The 23,312-nt window shown below is 51.1% G+C and overlaps 2 protein-coding genes across 11 annotated transcripts in view; one reads left to right on the forward strand and one right to left on the reverse strand.

Moving 5' to 3' along the window:
* WDR3 (WD repeat domain 3) overlaps positions 1-8,593 on the forward strand; it is a 41,998-nt gene extending 33,405 nt beyond the window's left edge. For 4 of the 5 annotated variants that reach the window (XM_073310359.1, XM_073310368.1, XM_073310382.1 and 1 more), the window contains 8 exons: positions 33-83; positions 855-920; positions 1,894-1,986; positions 2,538-2,585; positions 4,647-4,690; positions 5,337-5,465; positions 6,541-6,634; positions 7,331-8,593. In XM_073310359.1, coding sequence (XP_073166460.1) covers positions 33-83; positions 855-920; positions 1,894-1,986; positions 2,538-2,585; positions 4,647-4,690; positions 5,337-5,465; positions 6,541-6,634; positions 7,331-7,486 — 681 coding nt within the window. In that variant the 3' untranslated portion in view covers positions 7,487-8,593. The remainder of the gene's footprint in view (positions 1-32; positions 84-854; positions 921-1,893; positions 1,987-2,537; positions 2,586-4,646; positions 4,691-5,336; positions 5,466-6,540; positions 6,635-7,330) is intronic. The other variant, XM_073310377.1, reaches the window with a different exon arrangement.
* Positions 8,594-13,375: 4,782 nt separating this feature from the next.
* Positions 13,376-23,312, reverse strand: part of SPAG17 (sperm associated antigen 17) — a 307,771-nt gene continuing 297,834 nt past the window's right edge. For 5 of the 6 annotated variants that reach the window (XM_073310318.1, XM_073310310.1, XM_073310300.1 and 2 more), the window contains 4 exons: positions 17,787-17,847; positions 15,983-16,127; positions 14,464-14,601; positions 13,376-13,506 (listed from right to left, as the gene is read on the reverse strand). In XM_073310318.1, coding sequence (XP_073166419.1) covers positions 14,465-14,601; positions 15,983-16,127; positions 17,787-17,847 — 343 coding nt within the window. In that variant the 3' untranslated portion in view covers positions 13,376-13,506; position 14,464. Of the gene's footprint in view, positions 13,507-14,463; positions 14,602-15,982; positions 16,128-17,436; positions 17,620-17,786; positions 17,848-23,312 lie in introns of those variants that run through there. The other variant, XM_073310328.1, reaches the window with a different exon arrangement.

Genomic DNA, 23,312 nt, shown 5'->3' on the forward strand with positions numbered 1-23,312 from the left:
ATGTTAATGTATTGCTTTCTCCTTCGCTGCAGCAAAGGGAAGCTGAATACGAGGAGAGCGTGGCTAAGGAAGATCAGCCTGTGGTGAGTAGAGCTGTCTGACCAGCAGAATATTAAGCAGACTAAAATGCTCATGAGCTCGTCTGGATCTGTACTTATGTGAGACCTGTAAGGAATGCTGGGAGGATCTAGTTCACTGGTACTGGCCCAGTGTGGAGCTCAGGGCAGCATGCCACTGGAGATGCTGGCTTAGAGGAGACTGAAAGCCAAGGCACTCATTAAGGAGTTCTGGGCCCTTCTTGCAAGAGTGAGGGGTCCTGGCCTTATTCCAGTATAGTAACTACAGTCTGTGAATCACAGTTCCTGCCTTCTCTCCATTTCGTACATCACCAGTTCAAATCCATGCTAGGTCAGCAGTGTCCGAGGCCTGGCTCTTCAGTGCCTTTGTTATGTGTAATGGATGGGAAGCAGTGTGTTTAGTGATTAGGGCAGGAGGCTTGAGTTCCTTTGCTGACTTTGTCACAGCCTCACTGTGTGACCTTGGTTAGCTCTCTTCGCCTATATTTCCCTATCCAGAAAGTCACCTCTCTCACGGGGCCATGAGGGTTAATACTAGTTTGGTGCTTTGGGACTCTGAGCTGAAAGCAGTTTATTTCTATATCAATCCATTACCAGTGTAAATACAGGGAACTTGATGGAAAGCCAAGAACATGAGAGGCAGGGGAAGACATTGAGCTTTAATATGCAGCAGGGATGTAGACTGTGGAAGAGGGTTGAGCTGCCTGGGGGCTGCATTAGCTGCTTTGCTGCCTAGTGGGAAGGACTGTAGCTTGAGACATGTCTTGTGTCTTGCAGGTGGCTGGCGAGACCCAGGGAGAGACTGGATTAGCAGGAAAAAAGACCATTGAAACTGTCAAAGCGGTAAGTTAGTGTGGGTGTTGCTGGTTCTTTCCTTTGTTCTCCAGTGTTACTGATAGGCCAGCAGACTCCCTGGAAGGGCTCATGCTCTGAGGAGCAGACATCTGAGATATAGGGCACAGAAGTAGACTTTCCCTAATCAGGCAGAGCAGGGTCACCTCAGCCCAGAGGAGGAGTTTGTGTCCGTCCAGAAATGTGCCAGGTTGGTGCCTCCCAGGGCAGTACTGAGGCCATCTCCCCTCTCTGGGACATTCCCCACCCAGCCAGCAGGCACCAGGGGTGAATGGATCTGTTTCCTGTTTGTAAACACAGAATTAAAAGCTTTGCATACTCTTTTGTTTAAGCCAGTTGGCTCCGCAGGCATGCTCTGTGGTAATGGGACTCTCCACCAGAAGCATAGATTTTTTTCTGTGCATGATCAGGGTGTGTTGGTCCAGCCAGTCAGGCATCCTGCTCCTGGCCAATCCCCGATACTTCAGAAGAAGGTGGAAATGTCTCATAATGCCCCTTGGCAATTGTACAATGCTGTGGGAGGGTGGAGTCCTGGGGATCTCTCCGACCCCTGCAGCAATCAGTTCTGAGGCTTGGCTACTCTTACCTTAGCAAGTAAAACTACAGATGGTCAAAACTGACCAGTCCGGTGTTCTTTTTGAAAGGAGAGTGCTTTGAGGAGTTACTGCTGGACAGCAGGCTGGAATTGCCTGTAGATGTCAGAGGAGCACCTTGAGAGAGAAACAGCACCTCCGCAAGCTGAGGAATCCTGAATGTTGATTGATTGGCTAGTGCAGGTCACATGGTTTCTACATACTAAGTGGTCAGTGGTGCCATGTTTGGAATCTCATGGAATGCTCTTAAGCTGATAAATAAGAGCTTCCCCCACCCCTGCTCCCCATCCTCCCAATCAGGACGTGAGCTCTGCTTTGACCGGGCCTTTCAGCTCCTGATGTGGCTGATGTGCTGCTTTTGTTCTGCACAGGCTGAGCGGATCATGGAAGCCATCGAGCTGTACAGAGAAGAGACTGCAAAACTAAAGGAGCACCAGGCCATATGTAAAGCTGCTGGGAAAGAGGTGAAGACACCTGGACATGGATATACCCAGTGAAGTGTGAATGTGTCCAGCCAGCTCCATCTCCTCAGGGTGGAAGCTAAGCAGGCAAATAAAGAGTTGTGGCAGCTAGAGATGGTCGGTGAAATCCATCTCCTGGCAGAAGGGCAGCATCATTCCCTATTGCGCAATTAACAGTGCATTTTCTTCTGGTTTTTAATGTCTTGGGCTGCACTGGGGCTTCTGCCACTTCCCCTGGGGAGATTATTCTATTGCCTAATAGAAATCTCTGCCAGGAGGTTTTCCCTACCATCCAGCCTAGCTGTTCGTTCTTACCGTCATCCCATTATTTCTAGTTATAATGGTGGCTGATGGCTGGCTGGGTGGGAAAGAATGGAGATGTGTAAGACAGAATGCCCTGTGTGTTCTGAGAATTATGCTGCTCTGGCTACTGAAAACCACCTCTCTGTGTGGGGGGAGTTCCGGGTAAAGGCCTGACCGTGTGCTTGTCTCTTACTGGAAACTGTGTGTGTGTGCATGTACCTGCCTTATTCTAACCCCTTCCCTTTCTGCAGGTTCCCCTTCCTGTCAACCCCATCCTCCAGGCCTATGGAAATATTTCAGTAAGTGAGATGCCCAATTCATGGGCTGTGCACAGTCTGCTCTTGGGACTCTGGGTCCTGGGGTGTCCATTCACGCTCATGAGTTCAAGAAGCAAAATTACATCGTGCTGGCAAGCTCTGAATCTGGGCCCAGACCGTCGACTCTGAGCGCTTGAGAGGTCAGATCATGCTCAGAAATGCTCTGTGGGTTTGGCAGGTGCAGTATCTGCTCTCTGTTGAAGTGTTCTTGCTGACTGGAGGCCTGTCTGCTGTGTTGCTGTGAACCATGTAACAATAGTAGCTGGAAGCCAGTTTTTCTTTAGGAGACCCATGGAAGTTCCAGGTCCTACAGCCGCTTTTCTGCTCTTGCCATGGTGGGGTGGTCCTGAGTAGAATGCAGAGCTCTGCCTTAGGCAGACTCATTTTGAAAGGATTGGTGGGACTCAAACTCTGCACTTCTTGTTTAGGCTTCTCAAGATATTTTAAGTGAAATTCCATGTAAATATAGAATGTCACTATTACAGCATTTGATGTGCTCGTGTAACCCAGTGGGCAATTTTCACTTCTAGATACTAGAAGGTGTGTATTTGTGTATAATAGTGCATTGAAATGAAACATTCTGAGCTTGTGTGTACATTTATATTCCAGTTGTTATGCCATTGCCTAATTTGTTCCTCCTGTGTTAAACAGGTCTATAAAATCTCTACATACATACTAATGAATTTTTCAGTCACCCTTTAGAAACCCCTTGTCACTCCTTCATTCTCTTCGGATAGTGGATGGTACTTGAATCTCTTTCTGAGATGGAGCTCCCTTTTTTTCCTCCTGCTACTTCCCTGCAGGAGGCCTAGTCTGCTGTGCAATTTGTGACCCAGGAGGTGCTGTTCAGCAGATGAATGAGAGGAGCTGGGGCTAGTAACACTTTTTAGGTAACTAGTTTTTGTGAGGTTTTTTATATAATTTAACAGCTTAAGCGTAAATGGTGTTTATCCATATTGCATCAAACTTGTTCCACTAAATTGCAGAACTTGTATAAAATGGAGAAACACTTTATATTCAACCTGCTAAATTATTACAAAAATCTCACCTGTACTAAAGTTTTTTGAAAGCAGCTTGTTTCATTCATCTCCTGAGCAGCCCTTTGTATCCCAAACTGTCAGCGGATGGGAAGTGCGGTGGCTTTCTGTATCTCTGTTCATTCTGATTGTATTTAACACCTCTTAAAAGCATGTTCCTGTGTTTTTACAACTATACCTCTACCCCGATATAACGCGGCCTCGGGAACCGAAAAAATCTTCGTGTCTTATAGGTGAGACCGCGTTATATTGGGGTAGGGAGAGGAACCGCTCCCCAGCCCAGCACGCCGCCATTGCCACACTTCTTCCCCGCTCCCTTCCAGGCTTCCTGCACTAATCAGCTGTTTGGCACGGGAAGCCTGGAAGGGGGCGGGAGGAGAAGCGGAGCAGCGGCGGCAAGGAGGTGAGCTGGGGCGGGGAGCGGTTCCTCTGTGCCCCCTGCCCCCTTACTTGCTGCAGCCCCCCCACCCCCCACCTCAGGTCACCTCCGCTCCGCCGCCTTGCACGAGCACGCCGCAGCTCCGCTTCTCCCCCCTCCCAAGCTTGTCAGCTGATTGGCACGGCAAGGCTGGGAGGGAGGAGAAGCGGAGCTGCTGCGCGCTCAGGGGAGGGCAGAGGAACTGCTTGCGGTAACACGAATTCAGATATAACGCGGTAAAGCAGCCCCACTCCTTGGAGCACTGCTTTACCGCATTATATCGGGGTAGAGGTGTAACATGCTTTGAGATTCATTCAATCTAGTGTAGTGGTTTTCAAACTGGGGGACTCAAGCTCTCATGAGGGGGGAATGGGAGAATAATCCTGTAATGGCGGACAAGGCCATGAAGACTTGTGTGTAAGACGTGGTAATCTAATCGTAGGAATATTATGACCCTATTTCAGATGAGGGTATGCAGTAGACTACATTGTTTGAAAAGGGTCTAAAAAGTTTGAAAACCACTGATCTAGTGCTCCCCTCGGGGCACTTCCTGACATGCCAAGCTGATGCCGTTTCCTTCTGTTACAGCCCTCGGTGTATGTGCTAGAAGTTTTCAAGAAAGTCAAGTCAAGGTGAGTCTCATGAGGCTTCTTGCTGAGCAGGGCTTGCTACTGAGCAATGAAGCCTGGCTCTAGTTGGAGTCTTGGATTGGCCACTTATATTGGAGGTGGGCAGTGGTAGAAAGACTGGTGTGAATGTCACTGGTAGACTTGAAGTCGTTTAATGTATTTCATGGGTAATTCTATTACGAAAGCCACCTCTTTGGGAATGAGTGCACGCTGCGGCTGTAGAGTGTCTGCAAGTGGGGAGTAAAAATCATTCCTCCGCGGTGAGAGTTGGCCATGCAGGTGGGCCAGGAGCTCTTTTACTCAGTGGAATGGAAGGAAGCCAGCGAGATGTTCCGGGCAGGCAGAGCTGTCTAGCGTCTTTCCCACAGGGCAGGATGGTCTGTCTCCCACCCAAATGCTCTCTGCTTGCTCCCTGCCCTGGGTGATGTCGAAGAAACTGTATTCCATCCAAATGGTCCTGGCTTTCTTCAGTCAGTCTTCCCAGTCTCCTTCCTCAGAGAGGGGAGCTGCCAGGTTGGACCGTGACAAGGCTGAGCGGCTTTGCACAGCATGTCGTGCCTCGCTGGGGCCCATTCTGCCGCAGAGCAGTGGCTGTTGGTGCAGTCCATGGCTGCTGTCAGTCATCCCTGTCTCTGCACTCTCTCCTCAGTGAGTTGGAGGAGTCTCTGCTGGTGCTGCCCTTCTCGTATGTGCCTGACCTGCTTGTGCTCTTTAATGAGCACATCCAGCGGGGCTCGGAGGTGGAACTCCTCTGCCGTGCGCTTCTCTTTCTGCTCAGGTGAGTCAGGCGTCGTTCTCTCACCTCACTCACTAGTTTGAATCCAGCATTTACCAGCATCTGACGCCTGGGTGGTGGAATGTATGAAACGGGGAGGGAGGCAGGGGTATCTTGTTCTAGTTCCTAGTGGACAAGCTCCCTGGCAGTTAGTGCTAGCAGACGGGTTCTGCAGAGAGACCGTGGGCTGTCTGGGCCTGAAATGCCCTGTGGCCCCTTCTGGTTTGAGACATGGCAGCAGGGTGTTGTGTAGACAGCCAGACCCACTGCTCTTTGCCTGCATTGTAGCTAGTGAGGGGCCTTTGATCTCCTGGGCTGTGAGCCCGCACTTCCCCCAGCTGTGCTCACCTGAATGCCTGTTGTCCTTCTCCTTGTGTAGCAGGAGTGCATTACTTTCTCTGGGCACCTGCCATGCTCGAAAGGGACACATGGGCATGCGGGGTAGGTCTGGATGATCCTGAGGTACTGCGGGATGAAGTACATTCTTACTTGGGCCTGTGGAGAATGTACTTGAGCTTTCTCTTCTTCCCCTGGAGTCCTGCCTGGCAGAGTTGGTCCTGTGTCCTCTGTATTTTGGAGGAAAGGTCCCATCGTTCTCAATATATGTGATGGGGCTGTTGTCAGGACTGTGTGCGCAGCCAGGCTGGGTCAGGACAGGGAACATGGGTCTGGCTAATATGGCCCAGACGGGGCTGCCAGCTATAGTGTCAGTGTTTGAGATTTCAGAGCTCTGAAGTGCTGACGAAGCTGAGAATGATATTCCCTCATGCCAGCATGGGCTGATAGCGCATCTCACATCCAGCTCACCCAGAGCAGCCGCCTAGGTCTTTAGCCGCTGTGCTGTAAAAAGAAACTATGAAATAGCCCCCGTTTCTTTTCCAGTCCACCTCTGTTGTAATATTGATCTCATTCGTTTGCACTCTGATCCATCTCCTGGTGGGATCTGCACCACGTAAACACAATTAAGAAAAGCCCTCACTTTGTTCTCCTACTGAAGTCCCTTGGCCTATCAGAATGTCACTCTGCAAGGGACGCTGCATCTAACTGGGGTGCTCTCTCTGCCTGTCTTGTTCTTCAGGATACACTTTGGGCGCATCACAAGCAATCAGCTGCTCGTGACAGTGATCGAGAATCTGAAGAAAACCACCATTTCCAAAGTCAGTGAGGTCAGGGTGAGTATCTGCAGTGACCCCCCTGCCCAGACTCTGGCATAGTGACTGTACTAACGGTTACAGAAGGCATTGCTTTTGTCTCAAAGTCCAGTGTCCCCGTCTGACTCTTCCCAGCCTTCCAGTAGCCTGGCCCTTTGTCATATTTCTGCTGCATGTGGGGGCAGCAGGCTGGTTCCTGGCTATAACACAGTGGCTCCATCCCCTTTTCATTTTGCTGTGGGGTTTGTTCAGACTTTACTCTCCAGTGTGAATGTACTTTGTACACAGGACACTGAAACCTCTCATGAAAGGGAAACCATCTTCACCTTTGCCATGGGCTGACGTGATTCACAAGTAACCCGGAGTGGGGGAGGTGGTGTTCTACCAGGGCTGAGTCACCTAATTGCTAGCTAACTTTCAGAAAGGGGGTTGTAGCTCCCTGCTCTTTAATACAGAGGAGTGGAGAACAGAGACTCCAACTCCCCGAATGCAGTGCTCCCTCTTGTTGTGAGCTGTGGCTGGGGTCTGCCCATTCTGCTGTGTTGATGAAGTTGGCTGTAGGCTGCACTGCATAAATCTGTGGGGCTGCATCTGGCTGCCCCTTTCCCGGAGATGGTGAAAGCATTCGTGTCTATGTGGGCTAGGGAGATGGTGACTCCCTGCCACTAGCACGGTTGAGGAATACCCAGAAATGCACTTGACCATCTGTCTCTGCAGAATGTGCTGGGCTTCAATATGGCTGGGCTGCAGTTCCTGAGGAGAGAGATTGAGGCCAAGGACGAGGTGACTTTCTTTGCTGATGCGACTGACCGTTTTGAGGAGAAGAGGAGGAAGAGGAAGAAAAAAGAGAAGCTGGTTCTCGCGATGGTTTAGCTTTTGCTGTCCATAATGCAGGGCAGAGCGCGGGGCTCATGCAGCCTCCATGTGTGTGAGGGAGCCTTTCTGAGGGCTAGTGGGCCCTGAAAGTCTCTGATTCAGTGACTGAAGCGGACTCCAGCAGATCTGCTCCTGCTCTTGTGTGCACAGAGTGTGTGTTAATTCCCTCCAGGGCATGTCACAAACCTGGGGTGGAGTGTGTCCCATTCTCCGGCTTCGATGGAACTTCCTGTACTCTGCTGGGTACATTTACATTTGAATCCTGAATCTGAGGCTGGCCTCAAAGCTGCAGCCCATCCCTTAGACCAGCAGCCATTAGAAATGGCTTGATTTCTTCCTCCATAGAGATATGACTTGCTCTCAGTGTTTTAACTGAGGGCTTGTCTACAGTGGCAATTTGCAGCGCTGCAACTTTCTCACTCAGGGGTGTGAAAAAACACCCCCCTGAGCGCAGCACATGTCAGCGCTGTCAAGCGCCAGTGTAGGGAGCTGTGCTGGGAGCTACGCCTCTTGTGGAGGTGGCTTTTGTAGAGCAGTGGAAGAGCTCTCTCCCAGCGCTCTGCCGGGACTACACAAGCCGCGCTTTAGCGTTGCCAGTGTAGACTAGCCCTGAGTGTAGTTTGCAAACTGCTCCTGTAACATGCCAGTGTGCAAAGGGGCAGGTGGCAAGACTTTGTGTTGATGTTGCAACAGGGAGTGGCTTACAGGGACACAGGCCGTGTGGTCAGACTGAATTCCCGTGGACTGATACAAGGCCTAGCTCTCCCCGTCCCTGGCCCTTTGAAGTGTTACAGACAGACGAACAACAGTTCCTCAATGTCAGAACAGCTCCTTGGAGCTCGATGTCAGGCAGTGTGTTGTCTCTCCTCGTAACTTCCTTGGTGCCAGCTATGAAGCCTGGTAGGCCTCCTTCTGGAGGACAGAGGATTGGAGGAGGGGCCCTGCACTGTGCTGTAGAGTTATCAGCTCCACTTAGCACGTGGAGACCGCGCTAACTCCAGTTCATGAGGAATTTACCACTGTCCAGAATTGATGCCATTTTTGTACTTGTCATGTACTGGCTAAATCACTGCTTGTTGCTGAAATAAACGGAAGTGATCAATTCGCTGCTGCTGCTGTCAGGATGTCTGTGTAGTCTGGAATATGCGGGATCCTTTCCATAAAACAGGCTAGCGGGGGGCCCCAGTCATCCTGAGCTGCACTGCTGTCTGTGTACTTGGTGAAAAACCAAATGCTGCTTCAGGCTTCCAGAACCAATGCTGCCCTGGGGCCCAGAGCTGGCTCCCTCTGGCTCACACAACAACTGTATTTTTAAGGAGTTGCAATTGAGGAGCCCTTTATTAGTTCCATTGTCTTTACGTGATGCTCAGTTACTCCTAATGACAGGTTTCAGAGTAGCAGCCATGTTAGTCTGTATCCGCAAAAAGAACAGGAGGACTTTTGTGGCACCTTAGAGACTAACAAATTTATTTGAGCATAAGCTTTCGTGAATGCATCTGATGAAGTGAGCTGTAGCTCACGAAAGCTTATGCTCAAATAAATTTGTTAGTCTCTAAGGTGCCACAAAAGTCCTCCTGTTCTTTTTGCAGTTACTCCTAAGACACCCTACTGAAGGCAACAAGGTTACTCCAGTGTACCTGAGGGCAACATTTTGCCTGCAGAACTTATTACTGGTGGTTACATACGTTAGAGAGAAGCCAGCTTGAGTCTCAGATCCAGACTGAATTTACAGAGCAGTTAGAGAGCCATTCTTTCTGTATGTAAACTGAACATACGTGCTTCGGAGTTGGTGGGAGGCTAAATGTGGAATTGTACATTGGTCACTTTTCAGAGTGGAATCTTCCAAGGAGTCTTAGCCTGACCCCCATTTCTGCAAAACCCAACTTTGTGCACACAGAACACCTGTGGTGTGTGGGCCCAAGTGGGTGTGTGGCCAAATAACTAGCACTGTGCATACAAATACTAGATTTGTACATGCATATGACTTTCTGAAAATAGGAACACCGCAATTACCAAATCAGACTAGTGCTCTGTCTTGTCTAGTATCTGTTCTCTGACAACCACCCTAGATCCCCATGGAATCTGCTGGGTGGTCAGTACTTAAAATCAGGTACCTAAGGATTTATGGGACTAACTTCAGGGGTCCTAGTTTTGAAAATCTTGACCAGGGACTTCTCAGTGCTAAATATCCATTATTTGTTTTAAGGCACAGAATATATTTTATAAACTAGGTTGAAATATATAATCCGTGCACTGCCGACCTGAAATACGCTGCTTGTTCTTTGGGGAGCTGTAGCACGAGCTCAGAGTACAGTGTTATAGACTCAGATTCCAAGTCCAGGTGGGATGGTTGTGATCATTTAGTCTGATCTCCTGTATAACACAGGCTGAAGGACTTCCCCCCCCAAAGAATCCCTTTTAAACTAGAGCATATCTTAAAAGAAAAAAAAGTGTCTTGGTTTAAAAATTACCAGCGATGGAGAATCCACCTTAGGTAAATTGTTCCAATGGTTAATTACTTTCATTGTTAAAAATGTATGCCTTATATCTAGTCTGAATTTGTCTAGCTTCAACTTCTGGTCACTGCATCATGTTGTATCTTTGTCACCAAGACAGGAGTCTGTTATATCTTGACTTTAGTCAGGCTTTTAATAGTGTCTCCCATGACCTTCTCCTAAACAAACTAGGGAAATATAGCCTAGATGGAGCTACTGTAAGGTAGGTGCAGAACTGGTTGGAAAAGCATACTCCAAGAGTTCACAATCAAGCTGGACAGGCATATCCAGTGGGGTCCTGCAGGGATCTGTCCTGGTGTTATAATTGTATCTGCTAACCACTGCTTGATGGTTAGCGATATGTAGCTGCAAATCCCCAGTTGAGTGTTTTTTTTCCTCCCAAAATGGTCCAATTTTTTGGCCTCACTGTTCTTGGGAGAGGGCCCCTGGTAGCCCTGTCACGCACGCTGGTTAGCAGCATCCACTACCAGGGAGTCTGGCTTGGGGGTGGGTGTACAAATGTTCATACCCAGGTGAAGGAACAAAGGACCTCCGCTCGTATCTCTTGGTAGGCGGCAGCGAGGCCGGGGTCTGCCACAGTGTCTTGGTGGCATCACTAATTGTTTTGATCAGCGGCAGCACAATACGGGATGGCCCGGGTGGGGAGAGAATATCGACCATTGAGTCAGCTTCCTCCACCACCTCCTCCATTTTGATATTTTGGTTCTGGGCCACCCGTCTTAGCACCTGCTGAAGGACCCTAGTGTCCTCTAAAGCTGGAGCCGTTGAGGTGGCCGCCACCGCCTCACCCGGTGACAAAGGGGATGAGAAGGCAGCTGGCACTGGGGTCTGATCACTGCCCTCAGCCACACTGTGGTCCCCCACGGGGCAAGGAGCGACAGTGCCGCGGCTGGTGCTGCTGTCAGTTCTGTGCCATGGTAGACGCTGGGATTGGAGCCGGAGTCAGTGCTGGGAATGGTGCTGAGGACGGTGCAGCAGCTGGTGCTGTTGGTGGAGTGCCCCAGTGTGAGGCCACTGATGCCGATGATAGGCCATGGGAGTCCAGAAGGGCCACTGGGGGCCCGGCCACTGGCCCTGTCAGGGTGCCGGGTAGGGGTGACTATTGCGGTGGGAGCAGGATCTTCTGCTCCTGCTAGAGCAAGAGGACTCCGACTCCAAGGTCTCTGATTGTGATGACCAGGGAGGAGCAGAGCCTCTTGGTGCTGGGGACCGATGCCAGCTTGGGGACCGGAGCAGTTCCCCCACAGAAACCCCCAGTGCCAGTGGTTGATGTAATGGGGATGGCCTCATGGTGGATATCATCGCTGGCTTGCCCACAGAACGTACCAGGTGCTGGCAACTTCTCCCTCCTAGGAGGTGAGGGCAGCACCGTGAGTGCCAATCAGGCCGCTGCAGCCTTGAATGCCTCTGTCATGGAGGGGAATTATGTCCTTGCGGCGGCAGCCCTGTGAGCCGTGCGTTTCCGGACTTGACTGTACCCCTCCTGGGGCAGGAGTCGACGGGATCCTGGCCGATTGAGCACCCGATGTGGGGTGGCTTATGTGGTCCTTAGACCTGGCTGGGGAGTGCCCTCTGTCGGCCTTTGTCTTCCGGGGCACCGGGCAGTGAGAGCAGTGCCTCACTGAAGCCTGCCCGTGGGTGGAGCTGTGGCGGTGCGGAGGATCTCAGAGTCCTTCCTCAGCACCGGTTTGCGCGTTGACAGTGCTGGCGTGCTGCGCACCAAGGACGTGGCACTTGAGGCCGGGTCAGGTGCTGTGTGCTTGGACTGGGGCTGAAGAGCCGCCTCCATAAGTAGGACTCAAGAGGCGCTGCTCTCTGTCCTTAAGGGTCCTGGGGCGAAAACCCTTACAGCTCTTACAGTGGTCTCTGAGCTGCCCCTCGCCCAGACACTTAAGGCATGAGTGTGGTCCGAGCACGGTTTAAAGCCTGGGGACCAAGGCATAGCCCGGTGCCAGGGAAAAATGTTGGGGGGGGGGAGAGACTCCCCTCTAAAAAGAAACCTATTTAAAAAAAATACACAACTATGAGAGGTTTCAGAGTAGCAGCCGTGTTAGTCTGTATTCACAAAAAGAAAAGGAGGACTTGTGGCACCTTAGAGACTGATATATTTGTTAGTCTCTAAGGTGCCACAGGTCCTCCTTTTCTTATAACTACTATGCTAACTATGTAGACGAGGATAGAGCGCTCAGGGGTTACAGGCCGTAGGAAGGAACTGAGTAGGGGTCAGGTCGACAGGGCCCGACTCCAGGGGGTGGCAGGCCAACCCTAGGGATACTGCTAAGGGAAAATCTTGCAGCTGTTGTGAATGCGGCACGCTCACCAGGGCCGTCTTTAGGCATCCACAGCTGCGTAGGGCACCCAAAAATTTGGGGCACCACTGGGCTGTGGGGCCCCAGCCTGTTCCGCATGTGCTGTGCTCTGACTCGCTGTCCCTACCCATGGGCAGGTTGGCCGGGGTTGCTTCTGTGCAGTTTGCATTCGGCATCTTCCTTGTTGCACATGTGCAGAGTGAATCAGGGCAACCAATCGGCAGCACAAGTGAGAAATTTTAAAAAAAGGGGGTAAGTGGAAGAAGCCCCTTGGCCCCTCCCCTTCACCCACTGCTGCCTCCCTTTAGCTCACTCGCTGGCCAGAGGGAGATCGACAAGGTAGGAGTGGGTGTGGGGGTGCTGGGAGGGAGCCATGCATGCTGGAGAGCGGAATCTCCTCCCTAAGCTGGGTGCGTGGGGAGCTCCTGGCTATAGCTTCCATCATCGCCCCGACATGCAGATTAATATACAGGCCACCAGGGCACGTGCCCAGAGGCTCCCCTGGCCAATATGGGGCCCCTAGAAAAATGGCCACCCAAGCAGACAGCCTGGGTGCCCTGGCAGAAGCTGTGTTGGTCGCTTGGTCAGTCAGTCGGTGGAGGGAAGCCTTGAGCCCCAGCAAAAGCCGTGCTGGTTGGTGGAGGGAAGCCCTGAGCCCTGGCAGAAGCCTGGGGGCAGGGGAGAGGTTCCGGCGGGGAGGTGGGGTCGGCGGGCGGAGATGGTGGCAGTGCCCCCTTGACACACTGTGGTCAGCGACGCCGGCTGGGGATTGCCTTCAGTGGAGCCCCCACCTTCCTCCCCCATCCCTTAATATTCCCCCTCAGGTAACTTGTGTAGGGCCCCATAAATCCTCAGGACGGCCCTGGTGCACACGCCTGATTGGAATTGACATGAACAAGCACTCGAAGAACACCACTCTGTTCCAGTCATCTGACCTTTTCGTTATTTCCCACTACTCCATGAGTGGTTTGAGAAAGCTGGTCAAGAATGTGATAGGGGCCAGACAATTAAGTTACAGGCATGAGACAAATGAGCCTAAATGGAGGATGGTGAGAGGAAACAACCGTTTAATAATCAAGTTGATGTGAATTGATTTGTCAGTACATTTACTGGGATAATATTTGTACAATAACGGACTAAAATCTCAGTCTTTCAGTGCTGCTGCTTTTGATGTCACCTCTCCTGGACTGATCTGTAATGAAAGAGCAAAGAAAATGAAAAAGAATAAAGAAAAGCTAAAAGAAATCTGCCCTTGTTGCAATAGAAGCACTTAATTGTCTCCAGCTATCTTTCAAAAGGTGCTACAAGCATTGCGGCTGCTCCTGCCAGCTGTGGGGCCGGGCTGCGTTACTGCTGTTGGAAGGGAACATTGGCCTGCAAAGGGATTTTCACATGTGTAAACTTCACAAAGATCTTTAAAAATAATAAATGAAGGTGGACATGGCATAAAAGATATGAGCTTAGATTTAGGATGGCCACACTGAATTCTCAAAGCTTTTCACCCACACAACCAGGTACAGTAGTTGGCATGTGCCATGTGTTGGGAGAGAAACTTCGAGAAATATTTTTGGTTTTCAGAAAGAAAATAGTATGACTATATTTTTGGCAGAGTGAAAGGATGCCCTATGCTAAACTCAATGGTGTTTGCCTGTATAACGTCTGAACGCTGCTTCTGATCAATTACAGAGTTTCACGGAATAGTCTTGACATCAACAAGCAGAGCCCTAGTGACTGGTAAAACTCAGAACACTAAAAAAGCCATTTGCACCTAAAAAGCTGCTACTTTCGGTCTCTGCTGAGAGCTACCTTATTGCTGTGGGGGTGGATGTGCAGCGAATGGGGGAGCCTGGGGGAGAGGAGAGTGTAGCTGCCAAGGGGTTTATGTGGAGATGAGAAGCAGAGACTGTGCCTCTCTGCTGGGAGTGACTCCTTTGGGACTGAGTGACTGAGAAAACCTGTACATCTCTAGCAGCCACGTCCTTTCATTACCATCATCCCATTGCTTCCCTTTAATACATAAGCACTCCGCTGTGTCTGGCTCCTGCTCTCGGTGGTGCAGGACTTGATCCTGGGGTGGGTGAGTAGCCAAGACAAGGCTCAGCTAATACTCTTCAGCTAGAAGTTGCAATGACTTATCTGTGGCACTTACGTTATCCAGGAAGTTTGTGGGGTAGTATAATCCTGAACCTGGGGGTAGGACTTGTAGAAACCAGCTGGACCATGGCTGCCTTGCCTCCCTCTGGGTAGCCCTGTGGCCTGCACTCATAGATCTCAGCTGTTAACACTGGTGAGATACTTGTTAAGGGTGTAAACTTTTTTTTTTTTAAAAACAAACAAACCTGAGGGTTTAGAGGCCTGAACACGCTCTGGAGATGAGAGGCCCTCAAAGGACCTGAGTCCAAACCATTGACCCAGCTCAAACACCAAAGTGAGCTGGGGGGCAGGGGAGCATTGGGGAAAAGAGAAAACATGGAAAGAGGGGAAAGCAATGGTTCACTGTGGGAGTCAGGACCAGGTGACTGGGAGTCAAGTAAGGAGGCTTTCGCTGCTTGGTCACCAGTCCTTGTCTAGCCCAGCTCCATAACTGATAGGATTGGCCATCAAAGAGCATTTTGGGTCAATGTCAATTAGCTAAGGATGGTCTCAGTCTAGCTGCCACAGGACAGGGGTCCACAATATAGGAAGCACCACCCTAACTGGCAGTAGCTGCCCCCTTGTCAGCCTTAGAGGAGCCACCAGCCCTTCTCCAACCTGGGAGGGGTGGGGTCTCTTCAGTCCAGGGACACGAGTCCCTAACCTGCTGCTAGGAGAGCTGTGCGTGTAGCCTTGCATTGTTCCTCCTCGTACCGACTCTTTCGCGACCAGCTCTGGCAGTCTCTCACCTTTAACCAGCAGTGCATTTGCTTCAAAGCCAAACACGCCCCTCCTGTCCAACCTGTGACAACCAGCCCATCATTCAGTGTGAACAGAACATTTCTCAGGCTTGAGGCAAAGGGGACTAATGATTCTTAAAGTTGCTCTTCCCTGGCACCAGACCGCTAGTCCCAGTTAAACAGCCCAAAGAAAAGAAAAAAAATGCCCAGCAACAAAACCTAATGAAGCAAACTGGCTTAATTCATCTGCTTGTGCAGTTATAGCCCTGCCCCCAGTTCTGTGTCCATGCCTTCACGCTATGAGCCTGCTGAGGTAGGGATGGTCCCCATCTGTGTGTTCAGCATCCAGCCAGTGAGGCCCAGCTCCTTAAATATCATCTAAATGTTTAATAAGGATTTTGAGCCCCTGACTGGGGTGTGTGTGCCCTCCTTAAGGTGACCAGACAGCAAGTGTGAAAAATCGGGACGGGGTGGGGGACAATTGGAACCTATATAAGAAAAAGACCCCAGAATCAGGACTGTCCCTATAAAATCGCAACTTCTGGTCACCTTAGCCCTCCTGTCCCTCTTTCCAATCATTCCCCAAAAGCCACGTCTTGGGGCTGCCTTCCTGGTCTCATTCCTTCCCTCCAGTGTGTCTGGGCTTCCCATTCTGTGCAACTGACATCACTTTCAGTTGGGGTCCATCCATCAGCTCAGCTGTGTGCCTCAGAAAGGAGGCCTGAGTACAGCTGTGGATTGTCTCCAGGCCTGAGGCTACTTGGACTGTCTATACCATAAGGCAGCAAAGGATATTTGCCTTCACAGGCAGGAACAGCGTCTCCCTCTCTGTTAAAATTTCAATACGGTGGGAAATTTCTCCAGAGCCCTCGGTACCTTCCACTCCAATTGCCATGGCATAAATCTCGATCTCCAGTTCAACCTGCAACCCAGCTGCCACCTGGAAGAGACAGAGTCACCCAGAGGCAGTCATGTTAGAGGTATAAAATTGGACATGTACCTTACATGTGACAAAAAAAAAATATACAAGGAAAGGGGGATCTTAGGTCCACCAATGGAGAAATCCTTCCCACTACTGCCAAATGCCTTGTCCCCCCTCCCACTCATCTCTATTTTTGCTTCCTGGGTCACAACTGCTGCCTGTTGTCTCCAGTTCAGCCACACCCAGCAGCTTATTCCTGGTGTGGAGGGCTGTTTAGCAGGTGACTTTTCAGACTGTTGAGGTCTGTGCAGAATGCGTTAGTTCACCTTACATCCGTCAGAACCTGAAGTGGATTTATCCCTTGGAAAATGCATGCGAGACCCAGCCCCAGGGAGTAGATGCAGCAGGCACAGAGTTACCAGAAGAGCTGTAACTGGGGTGGTGAGTACTGTTTGTTTTTAGACTGCCAGCCCATCTTTTCTCGTGTCTGTTGCTCCATTCAAACAAGCAATGGAGCAAAGTGAATTTACCTTTGCCCTGTGTTGTGGTGGCGTCCCAGGCTCAGTGAAGAAGGAAAGGGAACTGTTCCTCCGCCCCAGCCTCAGTCCCAACATTCTGCACTTTCCTTCTCCCTGATTTGTCACACCCTTCTCCCCCCGCTCCCCACCCCCGCTGACTTCACGGCCCTTAGAGTACAGGAGCCTCTCAGAATGGGCTGCAGGGATGAGCAGGAGAATTTTGTCATTACTTGGGAACCAAACTGTGGTAAAACAAGGCCTAACAATTGCAAAATGATCCCTGTTATCTCTTGTAACTAATCTCTATTATGTTAAAACTGTTCATTCTCTCCCTTGTGTTTATGCTTCCTGTTTCTGTTTCCATTTTTTATTCTTTAACACTTACCGGAGAAGACGGAAACACAGAAGGGCATTTTTTATTTGTCTCTTTCAAGTGTCTAATTTCACTTCCTCCTTCCCTTCCCAAAGTGTCCTCTCCCTCTTTCATCTATAATCTTTCCTCCCTTCCTTGTCCCTCCTCCCTTGCTTTCCTCTTCCCCGTTAACCTCCCCTTTAGTCTTAGCAGAAGGAAAGGAGAACCAGTGTGCTGCAGCTGGGGGAGAACCAGAGATAGGCATGGAGAAGTAGAGGGAAAGGAGGACTGTACAGAAGAAGAGTATCTTTTCCAAGGTCAGTCATTGGTTTGAAAGAACCTTGAGGTTAGGGCACTGAACTGGAACTCAAGAGATCTAGACTCAGCTCCCAGATCTGTCACTGACACATTGGGCAAGTCACTTCACTTCTCCAGGCTGGGCCTGCTGCTTTCTGCTGCTACTTGTGTTTGGCAAGTATCAGATCATGCTCCAGAATGCATAGAGTAGTCACCATGATAAGTTCAAAGAGCATCTCACGACAACTGCTACATTCAAACACAGGAGGCAGCATAGGTCACCCAGGCTCCCATGGTCCATGTCTCTCACCCCCTCATTTCTTCATCAGTGGGCTGCAAGAATCTGCAGATACAGAGAGTTTTCAGTTCTGGGCCCCTGCCAGCCCATCCCCCAGAGTGATGCTAGAGGGGTTTGCTGGGAAATTTTCTGGGAGCCTAGAGGGTCAGTCTGAAGTTGCCTGAAAACAAAGTACATTCTGCCCAACAATAAACATGCTCCACATGACTTACAGGTCCCGGTGTGTAAATCACTCTCAGTCCTGTGCTGGGAGGTGGCTGCTTCACCCGAAACCTGCCAGGGAAAAGAGACAATCAGTCTGCCACCCGGACCAACTCAGGGTAGGCAGGGCCAACTGAAAGGAAAGTGGAGAGTCCACAGTTCCTAAATGTGGAAATCATTTTGGGCTTCCTGCCCAAGCTCCATTAACACAGTTCTTAACAAAAACAAAGGAAACCAATCATCATAATAATGAACCCAATGTACCTAACTCCCATCAGAGCTCATCAATCACTGCCTACAGCCTTAAGATAAAAAATAAAGTCCATGCTCGTCCATGCTTTGTGTATACAGGAACAGCTTTTTCAATATAACGTTAGTCTTTCTGGCATAAATGCTCTTGTGTCGTCACACACACAAATCTTTTTCTCATTTATGTGGTTTCTTACACCACTGTAATTCAGCTCACCTTGCCGTCCAGGGAGAGGCATGCCTGACCCACCTTTATATCAGTCACCAAAATGCAAAGATCCTGAAGTAAATGTGGGTCAAGGGCCACTTCCAGGATATCGCTCAGTGCCATGCCACTGTTCCAGCAGAATTATTATAATGCTACGGACAAAATCAAGCCCTCCTGTAATGTTCCCACTGCCTGCACCTGGACAGGATTTTTGCCATGGAGTCCACCCCGGGACCCTGTGTTGTTGTGGACAGCTTGGAAGGCACCCAGCTGACCAGGGACCCTGGTGAGATACCTTTCAAACTGTCCACCCCACATTACTATTGGTGAGCCTACCACATTTATCAACCAGGCTTTGCAGCACCATGACGAAAGACCCCTTTTTGTTGTAGCAATTGGGGTTGGTGAATTTCCAGCTGTCAACGCTCACACTTCTCCATGCTGAGGGGAACGCGCATGGTGGTGGTCTGCTGCAGCAACACCAGCGTGCGCTCCGCACAGACCTCTAGGAAACTAGCCTTCCTCAACATGAAGATCATCCCGGGTCTGCACCACTAGCGTGACCTGTAGGCTGGCCAAGACCAGAAGGGGCACTCCACCACATAAAGCCTCACCGGGGAAATGTCATGCAGACTTTAGCTGAAGGAACTGCTCCGCCTCTTCAACAATATTCCTGTGGTGCATGACTGCCAATACATGTGAAGCAGCCTGTTCGTATTAATGAATGAAAGGCTTGTGGCACTCAGCAATCTTTGCTCCAGGCTGATGGACAGTAGTTTGAAAATGGTGCTGGTTCACAAAAGCTAGAAGAATTATAGGATATCACAAAAGGAGTCCTGAGAGTTTGTTAGTTTGAGCCCAAGTCCCAGATGTCCAGTAGGTATCATATAATGCACTTTGAGAAAAATCCCAGCACGCAAAGAGGTCAGTGGAGGAACAACGTAGCTTTGGATAGCTGTGTAGAATGCTGTGTGGTCATTTCAAACGAGAGCTGCGCTGTGTAGATACAGTGGTTCGTAGAGGAAGTAGTTTAATCTGGCATAAACAAAGCAGTGTGGACATACTCTTTTGATATAATTAGACCTGTATAATTATGTCAGAAAAACATGTACTGAAAAAACTTTCCTGTGTAGCCAAGACCTGAACTTATAAAAGAAAACCCTCTCCCAGACCCAACCACTGTTCATTATCTGAAGCATACAAAATGGAAGAGTTAACTCAGTTACTGAATGACGCTAAACTGATTTAAGAGAGGTTCATAGCGGTTCAAGTGCATTTACATTAAGAGTAAGCACTGTCTAAGTAAATCAGTTCAATATTGGTTTAGTTACACTAGTGCAACCTTGCTAATATGGACCAGGCCTAAAATACGTTTGTGTCAATGTCCTACTGAGAAACAGTGATTTGCAACTGGGGGTTGGGAGTGAGGAAAGCTTCGATAGTGCTTCCTGGGGAAGGAGTGCTTCAACAGCACAGTGATGAGCACAATTTAAAAACCTCTTACTTATCTGTTCCGTAACATGTGTTCTTCCAGATGTGTCCATTCCACATTAGGGGTGTGTGTACGTGCACAGAAGCTAGAGATTTTTCCCCACAGTGGTACCCATCAAAAAATGAGTACCATTAACTATCTAAGGCTAATAACTAATTATGAAAGACTAAATTAGCTTCAGAGCAAAGGGAATAATGTGTAACTGCATACAGCATGCTTGAACTACTGACTGTGGGCAGACAGAAGGAACTTTGCCGTTGGGGCAGCTTCACCGTTTTTAATTCTCAGTGAAGAGCACAAGACGATGCAAGGTGCATGTGCTGCCCTGATGGGTACTGCTATGGCAAACATCTCCAGCTTCAGCACACTGGGTGCACACATCCCTAATGAGGAATGGACATGTGCAAGTCCTCAAAGATGAGATGCTGACACAGATTGACTGGCAAGCCCATGGATTCATTATGGTCTGTGGCATGATGAACTAAAATATATACACAGAATTTCTCTTGTTTGGACTGTGGCCCTGTGGTTTTGCAGCACTCTCCTGCTGACTAGGTCGTCAGACCATGCTTGTCACTTTGGTAACAGTATCAGACTGGAAATTCTACAGCAGATTCAGGTCAATTTTTTCTAAGGGGGAAAAGTTTCCATGGAGTGGAGTGTTGAGGTGGATCGCCTGGCGGCTGACTTTGAGCAGCCAGATACCAGGGCTATTAGAGGGGCTCAATAATCCTAACAGAATCAGGAAGGCTCTAAAGCAGCATTTTGACAATGACCCCCCCGTAATATGTGTTTCTCTAATGCATTCATCCAGGCATTGTTTATTTACCACCTTGAATGACCCTTGTAACGATTGGTGCCTGAGTGTTAATTGTAGTCTGCAAATGTGCTGATTGCCACTGTGTATGAATTCCAGCAGCAACCACTGTGTGTAGGACACAAATAACGATTCATTTTATTTTAAAGAGTAAACTTTTATTACACAGAAATACATCATTTCCATTTCTTACAAGGGACATGTCACTGAGGAGCACTCTCTGAACCTACGCTCTCACAGCTGTGTGTAAGTCCAGCTGTCATTCTGAAACCTGTCCCTAGGGGTGGAGTGCAAGGGGTACTGTGACAGATTGGGAACTTGCAAGGAATATGTGTGAGGAATTTGGGAAGGGCATGGAACGCAGTTCTGTATGGGCTGCAGACAGGGCCAGTGCAAGGATATTTTGTGCCCTCGGCAAAACTTCCACCTTGCGCCCCACCCTGCACATTGAGGGGTAAATCCCAACGAGCCTTTATAGACCCCAGGGCCAGCCTGCCCAGGGGCCAGCTGTGCCCAGGGGCTGCTCCCCAGATCAGGTTCCCCCCTCCCCGCCCCCTGAACTCCCCTGGAGGGTGCACAGCCCCTCCACGAGCCCTCCCCACCCCACCACGGCGGCCCCCACCCCAAGTCCACTCACTGGCTTTGCCGGGCTTGGGCCGCTGCAGCAGCTCGGCAGGGAGGAGCCGCCTTCCAGAGACACTGGAGAGCCAGACTGTCCCACTTGCGGGGGCGGCGAGCCCCAGCCATGGAGGAGCCGGCACGGCGCAGGGAGGCAGCAGCCCTGTAAAGGCGGCGGTGCCGCTAGCAGGGAGCAGCTGCACCCCCTGCCCCTCCGGCCCAGGCTGCGGCCTGGCACCCCTGGGGGCTCCTGCAGGCTGCAGCGGATGCTTGCAGACACCCCCCCGACTCCCCCCTCACCTAGGGTTACCATATTTCAACAATCAAAAAAGAGGTCGGGGGGGGGGGGAAGAGCCGCGTCTAGCCCTGCCCCAATCCACTCCCTCCCACTTCCCACCCCCTGACTGCCCCCCTCAGAATCCCCAATCCCCCCCACCCCGCTCCTTGTCCCCTGACTGCCCCCTCCTGGGACCCCTGCCCCTAACTGCCCCCCAGAACTCCACCCCCTACCTAAGCCTCCCTGTTCCTTGTCCCCTGACTGCCCCCTCCTGGGACCCCTAGGACCCTACCTGTCCCCTGACTGCCCCAACCCTTATCCACACCCCCGCCCCCAGACAGACCCCCAAGGACTCCCACGCCCCATCCAACCACTCCCTGCCCCTGACAGGACCCCCAGAACTCCCGACCCATCTAACCTCCCCTGCTCCCTGTCCCCTGACTGCTTCAATCCCTCTCCACACCCCTGTCCCCTGACAGGCCCCCCCCAGAACTCCCGACCCATCTAACCCTCCCCCAGCTTCCTGACTGTCCCCAGGCTGGGACTCCCCTTGCCATGCCCATGCCGGTCAGACGCTGGCTCCACGTGGAGGCAAAACACGCTGCTGCGCGCACAGCCCCTCCCGCACAGAGTGCTGAGGCAGCGGGAGGGGCAGTGGCGGCTCACACGCCCGGGAGCCGCAGATGCCCGGGCTGCGGCCCCTGTGCGTCCCCTGGCTCCCCCCTCGCCGCGCTTGGGCTCTGCGGCTCCCGGGAGTGTGAGCTGCCGCTGCCCCTCCCGGAGCAGGCTCAGGGCCCCGCCACCCAGTGGCAGCTCACATGCCCGGGAGCCGCAGAGCCCGAGAGCGGTGAGAGGGGCGCCGGGGGGGGGGTGCACAGGGGCTGCCGTCCGCATGCATCTGCTGCAGCCTGCAGGAGCCCCGGGTGGGGGGGGGTAGGGGTGCCGGGCCGCACCCTGGGCAGGAGGGGCAGGGGTGCGGCTGCGCCCCACTAGCGGTGCCGCTGCCTTTGCAGGGCTGCTGCCCCCCTGCGCTGTGCCGGCTCCTCCATGGCTGGGGCTCGCCGCCCCCGCAAGCCGACACTCTGGCTCTCCAGTGCCTCCGGAAGGTGGCTCCTCCCGGCCGAGCCAGGACACTGCTTTTTGGAGCCCCCAACCACTTGGCGCCCTCGGCGACCGCCTAGTTCGCCTAGTGGTTGCACCAGCCCTGGCTGCAGAGGGAGTCGAGAATGCTTGTGGTCTGACTGCAGTGTAATCAGGGACCTCAGCATCTCTGTTTGGTCCTCTATCAGCCTGATCATCTGCTTCTGCCCGTTTCCGCTCCGGTCTATCCATTTTTAATTTTTCATTAATTATCCCTGTGATCACGATCTACAGCATCAAATGATTGCAGCACTTCTTTAAATATGTCCTCCTGGTTCACCTCCTTAGCTGGCAGAGGCACTCCCCCTGTGTGTAGGAGGTACCCCTAGAGGGCACATCTGCAGAAGCACAAGAAATGATAAATAGAGACAGTTTTGTGAGTGCACTCAGCCTTGAATCATAACAGTCAAATACACCTTTTTCTCACTGTCCCTTGGCAAGCACACAGCTTGGTGAGTACCCTAAACATGGTGATTCGGTCGGGGCGTGAGGAATGGGCAAGATGGGGAAAAGGGTCTGGGAGGTTAACAAAGGGGACCACTACAAGCCCCTAGGGGTACTATGGTAAATTCTGGCACCATTTTCCACTGGCAGGGGTGATCGAAGCTGATAATCTCACTTCTCAGGGTAACCAAGGATGCAAGAGTGCATCTCCTGCATGCATGCAGCTTCAGACGTGGTCCGTATGTAGTTCACTTGTGTGCCACTTTGTTTCCTGCAGCAGTAATTGCCAGTT

The sequence above is a fragment of the Lepidochelys kempii genome, chromosome 1, assembly GCF_965140265.1.
Source record: "Lepidochelys kempii isolate rLepKem1 chromosome 1, rLepKem1.hap2, whole genome shotgun sequence".
NCBI lineage: Eukaryota > Metazoa > Chordata > Testudines > Cheloniidae > Lepidochelys > Lepidochelys kempii.